Here is an 11,761-nt window from a genome sequence, read left to right as displayed (position 1 = left end):
AATACTTTGGTCCGTGAAGTTAGGTCACACTTTTCAGAACGGTTTTCCAGCACAGCGCGCATTCATGGATCGGAATAGAATTTTGAGATCGCAATACCGGGGAAACCCCTTGACCTACTTCACAGTTTCATCAATGATTTTATCGTTCACAACTCTGTAATAGAGTTTTGGTTCAGAATAATGTAAAATAGGGATAACTGTTTATTTAGTTTGGAGGTTAGAGATAAGGTTTGGCTACATAGATTTTCCACTTGAGCAATTATTGCCAAGCAAATGCCATGTAGCCGTTTGTAAGATTAGAATGTTTGATAAAACTCAAGTATTATTACATAATTAATCCTAATACCAAAACTTTTCACAAGCTTGACATGAGTTCTTACAAAAGAGAGAATTCCAGAGAATTCTGAAATACTCATTTCATCAGGACGTAACTTGTCTTGGTTAGCAAAGGTAACTTTGGCATTTCCTAGACAAATGTTTACAGAACAACGCCCCTACTGTAGACTCTGCTCTTCTTTGAAGGTTATGATATCTTTATCAAACACACATTAACTAAAATATGTGAATATCATCAAACTTGTATGCAGATAGCATGGATGTAAAGCAGGAAACTGGTGATTGCGAGTATCTCTTGGGCATTGAAGGAGAAGGAAAATGTGCAGATGTAGGTTGGTAAATCTTTAGTATTTCATAGTGCAGTAGGTTTCACGGAACACCATGCATCGTTCTTGGGCAAATGTTGTCCTGAATAGGACTACCCAAACTTGACGTTTCAACAAGTTTGTTCTTGTTGTTTATCCCTGTAGTAATCTATGATAAGGGAGCAAAAATACTGAAAGCGGAAAGCAAAATCCCACAAGTGCTCATGACCTTGGGGAGCATTGCGCATTTAGCCAGCAGGCTTATGCGCGTATTGCACCTTCATTTTTACTGAGCGCAATGAATTGAATTAAATTGTATTGTGACGTCAGCTCCTAAAGCCGTGCAATGGTACATTTTGGATGATACGTTTTGTGTGCAACGGTACGAATGTTTGACCTTTAGTCTCCCATTTGCTTGCGGACAACAAGCTAAGAAGACTTTGTACAACATGTAATGTAATTTGAATAGATGAGCATGGTAGTAGATTCCAATCAGTTGTAATTTATTGATTCTTACTTCAATTATCTTAAAACCAATACTATCAATTAAAAGAAATGTAATGGCCCTCACTGTTACATGTCATAACCAATACATTACACAGTAGGGGAGATCGGAGTTATTTTGAACGCGGGTTAAGTTGAAACATTGTAATTTTCTTTAACGCCTGTAAAATAAATTTATGCAATACTGCCCTCAATTTATTGAGCCTATTAATAATACAACAGTTTCTAACCCCGATCTCCCCTACCCAGCCTACATTAAGGGTTAAGCATGGTTGACCGTTATCAGTCTTAAATATTTGCTTACTATTATTTCTTCATACAAGTTTCATGAGTTATTAAACTTCTACTCAGAATTTTGAGTAGAAAAGTATTTATGCTAATTTATGCAAAATCATAAATCACAAAAGATGCCTCTTCTTTATTTGTTGAATGTTTTTGATATATTTTCTTCCATGTGGTAGAGCTGCATGAGGATCTCCAAATTTTCACTCAGAATTTAGAAATATTGGAACAAAAATTATTTATGCTAATTCATGCAGCCAAAATTTATTCATAAATCACAATGTTTTTTCTCCTTCATTTGTTGATTGCAATTTAGTTTGCTTTAAATGATTGCTTTAGGTGGGGATATAAAATTTGAACATAGAATTTTGAAACCCATTAAATGTGCTAATTTATGCATATTTTCAATACTCACAAAAACTACTTCTTTAATTGTTGACTGATTTTGATTTTTTTTCCATCCGAGAGCTACATGAGGTTGACCAAAGTTCTACACAGAATGTAGAATTTTTGACTAGAAAATTATTTTAATTTATACGAAATTTATTCATGAATCACAAAGAATGCTTCTTCTAAAGTCATTTCTTCATTAATTTCAGTTCGGTTTCCTCAATTTATGTCACCAATATAATTCACTACATTTTGAACTGGACTGAAATTGAAATTTGTGTTGATTTCTTTGCGAGATGCCGGATGAGCTCCACATCATTGATGTGCTAGATTGTAAAATTTCGGGCTTAATTTCTACCTTTTTGGGACTACCTTTTTCAATTCAGGGGCTCCACTTTTTGTAAATACATTGTATGTATTTTGCTACCCAGGACAATTCACCCATCCTGCTTGTTTATCATTTGCGATTAATTTTCAAATTGTTATTTATTGTTAAATGATGAGCTGATTTATTGTTGTTCACTTTCGGGGGGGGGGGACTTCCAGATTTTTTGCCGCCCCTGAAAGCATGATTTTGGGTGACTTGGGGGGCGACTAGGTATTATCCGGGCGAATTTTTTCCTGCTTTGTATTGAAATGAAAACACTATCACTGAATTAAAGGGGTGGTCCAGGTTGAAAATATTTATATCTTAATACACAGAGTAGAATTCACTGAGCAAAACGTTGAAAATTTCATCAAAATCAGATAACAAATCATAAAGTTATTGAAGTTTAAAGTTTAGCAATATTTTGTGAAAACAGTCGTCATGAATATTCATTAGGCGAGCTGATTATGTCACATCTCCACTTTCCATTTTCTTATGTTATTACATAAAGTCATATTTTTTCATTTTTTCTTACTTGTGTGAATAATATGTCTCCCTTATAATGAAATAAGTGGCAGCAATAAATATCTAATGCACTAAATCAGTTGTCAATCCAATTTTTCTAGTTCTTGGCGAAAAAAATTTGAATAAACCTAATTTCATATAATAAAATACAAAAGAACAAGTGGAGATGTGACATCATCAGCCCACCTAATGAATATTCATGACGACTGTTTTTACAAAATATTACTAAACTTTAAAATTCAATAACTTTGCTATTTGTTGTCCGATTTTGACGAAATTTTTGGAATTTTGCTCAGTGAATTCTACTCTATTTATTAAGCTGTAAATACTTTCAGCCTGGACCACCCCTTTAAAAAAGTGATTTTGTCTTCCATTATAGATTAAAGCTCTTTTACTTTGCTCTCAATATTTATGTGAGCTTAAACGAATATTTTTCCCTTCTCCCCAGATAAAGAGATTGAGAATGAAGAGGACAAGAGACAATCGCCCATGATAGAATGCAGTGAAGAGAAGTCATATCGGTGTTTACAATGCAGTAAGACATTCATGGATGAGAGCGCTTTAATTCTACATGTACATCTGAAAGCATGCTTTAGAGAAGAGGGATCAGTTAGCAGTCTGAGAACAAAGTTAGATATGAGCTTTAAGTGCCCCCATTGTGATAAGATTTTTGAATCCCAGGATCATCTTATGACCCATGTGAGCTCACACACTGGAGAAGAGTTTTATCATTGCTCTCATTGTGAAAAGGGATTTTATAACAAGAGAGATCTTACACTTCATATAAGTGCACACACAGGAGAAAAATTTTATCATTGTGAGAAGAGATTTTCTAGAAGCAGTATTCGTACCCGTCATATAAGAAGACACCCGGGAGAAAAGCCTTACTGTTGTTCTTCTTGTGAGAAGAGATTTTGTTATAAGAGCGAACTTACTTGTCATATAAAAACACATACAGGAGAAAAAACTTATAATTGTTCTCATTGTGAGAAGAGATTTTGTTACAAGAGCCGTCTTGAAACTCATATGAAATCACACACGGGAGAAAAGCCTTACAGTTGTTCTCATTGTGAGAAGAGATTTTGTTACAAGAGCGAACTTACTCGTCATACAAGAACACATACAGGAGAAAAGCCTTACATTTGTTTTTATTGTGAGAAGAGATTTTGTTACAAGATCAATCTTACTCGTCATACAAGAACACATACAGGAGAAAAGCCTTACATTTGTTTTTATTGTGAGAAGAGATTTTCTAACAAGACCAATCTTACTCATCATTTAAGAATACATACAGGAGAAAAATCTTATCATTGCTCTCATTGTGAGAAGAGATTTTCCAGAAAGAGCACTCTTACTCATCATATGAAAACACACAGAGGAGAAAAGCCTTACAGTTGTTCTCATTGTGAGAAGAGATTTTCTCTTAAGAGCACTCTTACTCATCATATGAGAACACATACTGGAGAAAAGCCTTATAGTTGTTCTCATTGTGAGAAGAGATTTTGTCACAAGAGCAAACTTACTTGTCATATACGAACACATACAGGAGAAAAGCCTTATAGTTGTTCTCATTGTGAGAAGAGATTTTCTGCCAAGAGGACTCTTACTCATCATATGAGAACACATACAGGAGAAAAATCTTATCATTGCTCTCATTGTGAGAAGAGATTTTCTCTTAAGAGCACTCTTACTCATCATATGAGAACACATACTGGAGAAAAGCCTTATAGTTGTTCTCATTGTGAGAAGAGATTTTGTCACAAGAGCAAACTTACTTGTCATATACGAACACATACAGGAGAAAAGCCTTATAGTTGTTCTCATTGTGAGAAGAGATTTTCTGCCAAGAGGACTCTTACTCATCATATGAGAACACATACAGGAGAAAAATCTTATCATTGCTCTCATTGTGAGAAGAGATTTTCTCTTAAGAGCACTCTTACTCATCATATGAGAACACATACTGGAGAAAAGCCTTATAGTTGTTCTCATTGTGATAAGAGATTTTCTCTTAAGAGCACTCTTACTCATCATATGAGAACACACACTGGAGAAAAATCTTATCATTGCTCTCATTGTGAGAAGAGATTTTCCAGAAAGAGCACTCTTACTCATCATATGAGAACACATACTGGAGAAAAGCCTTATAGTTGTTCTCATTGTGAGAAGAGATTTTCTCTTAAGAGCACTCTTACTCATCATATGAGAACACATACTGGAGAAAAACCTTATCATTGCTCTTATTGTGAGAAGAGATTTTCTAACAAGGGCAATCTTAATCATCATATAAGAACACACACTGGAGAAAAGCCTTACAGTTGTTCTTATTGTGAGAACAGATTTTGTTACCAGAGTGATCTTACTCGTCATATGAGAACACATACAGGAGAAAAGCCTTACAGTTGTTTTCATTGTGAGAAGAGTTTTTCTGTTAAGAGTAATCTTAATCATCATATACGAACACATACAGGAGAAAAAACTTATCATTGCTCTCATTGTGAGAAGAGATTTTCTAACAAGTCCAATCTTACTCATCATATAAGAACACACACAGGAGAAAAGCCTTACAGTTCTCATTGTGAGAAGAGATTTTGTTACAAGAGCAAACTTACTCATCATATGACCAGTCCTGATACAGGTCAAGACCAATGTACTATACAAGGTAAGATACACTGCTTCATGTATGTTCAAGAGCAAGCTTGTTTAAAGGGTTAAGCATGGTTGACTGTTGAGTAAATCTTAATTATTTTGTTCGCTCTAGGTCAAACCTTCATGGTCAAACAGGAATTAGATGAAGACATGACCAACCCTGATACAGGTCAAGACCAATGTACGATACAAGATATTAAGATAGGCTGGTTTATGTAGGTTGCTTGATTGATGTTTAGAGAGTTAAGCATGATTGACTGTTATCAGTCTGAATTATTTGCTTTCTATAATTTATTTGTTCATACTAGGTCAAACCATCGAGGTTGTACAGGAAGTAGATGAAGATATGACCAACTCTTATACAGATCATGACCAATGTACCACACAAAGTGTGCTACACTGCTTAATGTATGTTCAAGTGCTAGCTTGTTTAACCCTTTGAACCCGATAGGCCGGAATACTGGCCCACCAGTAAACGCACATATACCCGATAGGCTAGAATGCCGGCCTACAGCTATGTGACTTCAAAAACATGGATTCTAAATGTCAGGTGATCTTTTCAAAATGACGTCATCTTTCTAGTACGTGTTGGAATATTTAGTCGATAATTTCAGTCAAGGTTTGTGATGATTTCGATAGGATTTAGCATAAAAAATGGCCCAAATATGCCACTTTTTTGTGGTTGCTCATGTCGTATGTTCGGTAACACAATGTGTAATACGCGGCGAGTCACATGCTTACTACGGGGAAGCAATTGGTATATCTGACTTTGGCAAAAACAGTGATTTTGAGCCCAATACAGACACTAAAGTTGATATCTCTGTTTATGGACTAGGTCTACGAGAAGGTAAACAATGTCAGTCGGCTTGGTCCGGGTACTAGCGGGGGGAATGCCGTTGGATCTTGAATCATGAGTGTTATTGAATGTGGTTGATATGTGCAAATAATTAAGGGTGTAGGTCACCAACGCCCCTAATAATTCAGGGTTCAAAGGGTTAAGCATGATTGACTATAGAGTAAATCTTAATTATTTTCTTAATTTGTTCCCTCTAGGTCAAACCTTCATGATCAAACAGGAAATAGATGAAGACATGACCAATCCTGATACAGGTCAAGACCGATTTACTATTCAAGGTAAGATACTCTGGTCTATGTAGTTTGCTTGATTGATGTTTAACCCTTTGAACCCGATGGGCTGGAATACCGGCCTGCAGTCATGTGACTTCAAATGTCAGGTGATCTTTACAATGACGTCATAAGAGTTTTATCATTGCTCTCATTGTGAGAAGGGATTTTCTAACAAGAGCGATCTTACACTTCATATAAGTGCACACACAGGAGAAAAAAATTATCATTGCTCTCATTGTGAGAAGAGATTTTCTCTTAAGAGCAATCTTAATCATCATAAAAGAAGACACACAAGACAAAAGCCTTACAGTTGTTTCGTATTGTGAGTAGAGATTTTGTTACAAGAGCGAACTTACTTGTCATATAAAAACACACACAGGAGAAAAACTTATAATTGCTCTCATTGTGAGAAGAGATTTTCTCTTAAGAGCACTCTTACTCATCATATGAGAACACATACAGGAGAAAAGCCTTATAGTTGTTTTCATTGTGAGAAGAGATTTTCTGTCAAGAGCACTCTTACTCATCATATGAGAATACATGCAGGAGAAAAATCTTATTGCTCTCATTGTGAGAAGAGATTTTCCAGAAAGAGTACTCTTACTCATATGAGAACACATACTGGAGAAAAACCTTATCATTGCTCTCATTGTGAGAAGAGATTTTCTCACAAGACCAATCTTACTCGTCATATAAGAACACACACAGGAAAAAAAGCTTTACAGTTCTCATTGTGAGAAGAGATTTTGTTACAAGAGCAAACTTACTCATAATATGACCAGTCCTGATGCAGGTCAAGACCAATGCCCTATACAAGGAAAGATACACTGCTTCATGTATTTTCAAGAGCAAGCTTGTTTAAAGGGTTAAGCATGGTTGACTGTTGAGTAAATCTTAATTATTTTGTTCACTCTAGGTCAAACCTTCATGGTCAAACAGGAATTAGATGAAAACATGACCAACCCTGATACAGGTCAAGAGCAATGTACTATACAAGGTAAGATCTCTGATTTATGTAGGTTGCTTGATTGATGTTTAAAGAGTTAAGCATGATGGACTGTTATCAGTCTGAATTATTTGCTCTCTATAACTTATTTGTTCATACTAGGTCAAACCATTACCATCAAACAGGAAGTAGATGAAGATATGACCAACCCTGATACCGATCATGACCAATGTACCACACAAGGTAAGCTACACTGCTCAATGTATGTTCTAGTGCTAGCTTGTTTAACCCTTTGAACCCGATAGGCCGGAATACCGTCCCACCAGTAAACGCGCATATACCGGCCTACAGCTATGTGACGTCAAAAACATGGATTCTAAATGTCAGGTGATCTTTCAAAATGACGTCATCTTTCTAGTACGTGTAGGAATATTTAGTTGATGATTTCAGTCAAGGTTCGCAATGATTTCGGAAGGATTAGCATAAAAAATGGCCCAAATATGCCACTTTTTTTGTGGTTGCTCGTGTCGTACATGTATGTACAGTAACACACGGTGTAAAACGCGGCGAGTCACGTGCTTATTACAGGGAAGCAATTGGTATATCTGACTTTGGCGAAAACAGTGATTTTGAGCCCAAAACAGACACTAAAGTTGATATCTCTGTTTATGGACTAGGTCTACGAGATGGTAAACAATGTCAGTCGGCTTGGTCCGGGTACTAGCGGGGGGAATGCCGTTGGATCTCGAATCATGAGTGTTGTGAATGTGGTCGATATGTGCAAATAATTCAGTGTGTAGGTCACCAACGCCCCTAATAATTCAGGTTTCAAAGGGTTAAAGGGTTAAGCATGATTGACTATTGAGCAAATCTTAATTATTTTCTTAATTTGTTCCCTCTAGGTCAAACCTTCATGATCAAACAGGAATTAGATGAAGACATGACCAACCCTGATACAGGTCAAGAGCAATGTACTATACAAGGTAAGATCTCTGATTTATGTAGGTTGCTTGATTAATGTTTAAAGAGTTAAGCATGATGGACTGTTATCAGTCTGAATTATTTGCTTTCTATAATTTATTTGTTCATACTAGGTCAAACCATTACCATCAAACAGGAAGTAGATGAAGATATGACCAACCCTGATACCGATCATGACCAATGTACCACACAAGGTAAGCTACACTGCTCAATGTATGTTCTAGTGCTAGCTTGTTTAACCCTTTGAACCCGATAGGCCGGAATACCGTCCCACCAGTAAACGCGCATATACCGGCCTACAGCTATGTGACGTCAAAAACATGGATTCTAAATGTCAGGTGATCTTTCAAAATGACGTCATCTTTCTAGTACGTGTAGGAATATTTAGTTGATGATTTCAGTCAAGGTTCGCAATGATTTCGGAAGGATTAGCATAAAAAATGGCCCAAATATGCCACTTTTTTTGTGGTTGCTCGTGTCGTACATGTATGTACAGTAACACACGGTGTAAAACGCGGCGAGTCACGTGCTTATTACAGGGAAGCAATTGGTATATCTGACTTTGGCGAAAACAGTGATTTTGAGCCCAAAACAGACACTAAAGTTGATATCTCTGTTTATGGACTAGGTCTACGAGATGGTAAACAATGTCAGTCGGCTTGGTCCGGGTACTAGCGGGGGGAATGCCGTTGGATCTCGAATCATGAGTGTTGTGAATGTGGTCGATATGTGCAAATAATTCAGTGTGTAGGTCACCAACGCCCCTAATAATTCAGGTTTCAAAGGGTTAAAGGGTTAAGCATGATTGACTATTGAGCAAATCTTAATTATTTTCTTAATTTGTTCCCTCTAGGTCAAACCTTCATGATCAAACAGGAATTAGATGAAGACATGACCAACCCTGATACAGGTCAAGAGCAATGTACTATACAAGGTAAGATCTCTGATTTATGTAGGTTGCTTGATTAATGTTTAAAGAGTTAAGCATGATGGACTGTTATCAGTCTGAATTATTTGCTTTCTATAATTTATTTGTTCATACTAGGTCAAACCATTACCATCAAACAGGAAGTAGATGAAGACATGACCAATCCTGATACAGGTCAAGACCAATGGACCACACAATGTAAGCTACAGTGCTCAATGTATGTTCTAGTGCTAGCTTGTTTAACCCTTTGAACCCGATAGGCCGGAATACCGTCCCACCAGTAAACGCGCATATACCGGCCTACAGCTATGTGACGTCAAAAACATGGATTCTAAATGTCAGGTGATCTTTCAAAATGACGTCATCTTTCTAGTACGTGTAGGAATATTTAGTTGATGATTTCAGTCAAGGTTCGCAATGATTTCGGAAGGATTAGCATAAAAAATGGCCCAAATATGCCATTTTTTTTGTGGTTGCTCGTGTCGTACATGTATGTACAGTAACACACGGTGTAAAACGCGGCGAGTCACGTGCTTATTACAGGGAAGCAATTGGTATATCTGACTTTGGCGAAAACAGTGATTTTGAGCCCAAAACAGACACTAAAGTTGATATCTCTGTTTATGGACTAGGTCTACGAGATGGTAAACAATGTCAGTTGGCTTGGTCCGGGTACTAGCGGGGGGAATGCCGTTGGATCTCGAATCATGAGTGTTGTGAATGTGGTCGATATGTGCAAATAATTCAGTGTGTAGGTCACCAACGCCCCTAATAATTCAGGTTTCAAAGGGTTAAAGGGTTAAGCATGATTGACTATTGAGCAAATCTTAATTATTTTCTTAATTTGTTCCCTCTAGGTCAAACCTTCATGATCAAACAGGAATTAGATGAAGACATGACCAACCCTGATACAGGTCAAGAGCAATGTACTATACAAGGTAAGATCTCTGATTTATGTAGGTTGCTTGATTAATGTTTAAAGAGTTAAGCATGATGGACTGTTATCAGTCTGAATTATTTGCTTTCTATAACTTATTTGTTCATACTAGGTCAAACCATTACCATCAAACAGGAAGTAGATGAAGATATGACCAACCCTGATACCGATCATGACCAATGTACCACACAAGGTAAGCTACACTGCTCAATGTATGTTCTAGTGCTAGCTTGTTTAACCCTTTGAACCCGATAGGCCGGAATACCGTCCCACCAGTAAACGCGCATATACCGGCCTACAGCTATGTGACGTCAAAAACATGGATTCTAAATGTCAGGTGATCTTTCAAAATGACGTCATCTTTCTAGTACGTGTAGGAATATTTAGTTGATGATTTCAGTCAAGGTTCGCAATGATTTCGGAAGGATTAGCATAAAAAATGGCCCAAATATGCCATTTTTTTTGTGGTTGCTCGTGTCGTACATGTATGTACAGTAACACACGGTGTAAAACGCGGCGAGTCACGTGCTTATTACAGGGAAGCCATTGGTATATCTGACTTTGGCGAAAACAGTGATTTTGAGCCCAAAACAGACACTAAAGTTGATATCTCTGTTTATGGACTAGGTCTACGAGATGGTAAACAATGTCAGTTGGCTTGGTCCGGGTACTAGCGGGGGGAATGCCGTTGGATCTCGAATCATGAGTGTTGTGAATGTGGTCGATATGTGCAAATAATTCAGTGTGTAGGTCACCAACGCCCCTAATAATTCAGGTTTCAAAGGGTTAAAGGGTTAAGCATGATTGACTATTGAGCAAATCTTAATTATTTTCTTAATTTGTTCCCTCTAGGTCAAACCTTCATGATCAAACAGGAATTAGATGAAGACATGACCAACCCTGATACAGGTCAAGAGCAATGTACTATACAAGGTAAGATCTCTGATTTATGTAGGTTGCTTGATTAATGTTTAAAGAGTTAAGCATGATGGACTGTTATCAGTCTGAATTATTTGCTTTCTATAATTTATTTGTTCATACTAGGTCAAACCATTACCATCAAACAGGAAGTAGATGAAGACATGACCAATCCTGATACAGGTCAAGACCAATGGACCACACAATGTAAGCTACAGTGCTCAATGTATGTTCTAGTGCTAGCTTGTTTAACCCTTTGAACCCGATAGGCCGGAATACCGTCCCACCAGTAAACGCGCATATACCGGCCTACAGCTATGTGACGTCAAAAACATGGATTCTAAATGTCAGGTGATCTTTCAAAATGACGTCATCTTTCTAGTACGTGTAGGAATATTTAGTTGATGATTTCAGTCAAGGTTCGCAATGATTTCGGAAGGATTAGCATAAAAAATGGCCCAAATATGCCATTTTTTTTGTGGTTGCTCGTGTCGTACATGTATGTACAGTAACACACGGTGTAAAACGCGGCGAGTCACGTGCTTATTACAGGGAAGCAATTGGT

The 11,761-nt window shown here is 37.1% G+C and overlaps 1 protein-coding gene across 1 annotated transcript in view; it reads left to right on the top strand.

Annotated features, from left to right (window-relative positions):
• The first annotated feature begins 3,157 nt into the window (after window positions 1–3,157).
• The window catches only part of LOC121424719, a 112,026-nt gene continuing 103,422 nt past the window's right edge, over window positions 3,158–11,761 (top strand). The window contains exons 1-13 of the mRNA XM_041620468.1: window positions 3,158–3,244; window positions 5,253–5,371; window positions 6,412–6,492; window positions 7,403–7,483; window positions 7,595–7,675; window positions 8,335–8,415; window positions 8,527–8,607; window positions 9,267–9,347; window positions 9,459–9,539; window positions 10,199–10,279; window positions 10,391–10,471; window positions 11,131–11,211; window positions 11,323–11,403. Of these exons, the coding sequence (XP_041476402.1) occupies window positions 3,240–3,244; window positions 5,253–5,371; window positions 6,412–6,492; window positions 7,403–7,483; window positions 7,595–7,675; window positions 8,335–8,415; window positions 8,527–8,607; window positions 9,267–9,347; window positions 9,459–9,539; window positions 10,199–10,279; window positions 10,391–10,471; window positions 11,131–11,211; window positions 11,323–11,403 (1,015 nt within the window). The 5' untranslated portion in view covers window positions 3,158–3,239. The remainder of the gene's footprint in view (window positions 3,245–5,252; window positions 5,372–6,411; window positions 6,493–7,402; window positions 7,484–7,594; window positions 7,676–8,334; window positions 8,416–8,526; window positions 8,608–9,266; window positions 9,348–9,458; window positions 9,540–10,198; window positions 10,280–10,390; window positions 10,472–11,130; window positions 11,212–11,322; window positions 11,404–11,761) is intronic.

Source organism: Lytechinus variegatus, chromosome 12, assembly GCF_018143015.1.
Source record: "Lytechinus variegatus isolate NC3 chromosome 12, Lvar_3.0, whole genome shotgun sequence".
In the NCBI taxonomy this organism is placed as follows: Eukaryota; Metazoa; Echinodermata; class Echinoidea; order Temnopleuroida; family Toxopneustidae; genus Lytechinus; species Lytechinus variegatus.
This window is presented reverse-complemented; position numbering and strand designations above follow the sequence as displayed.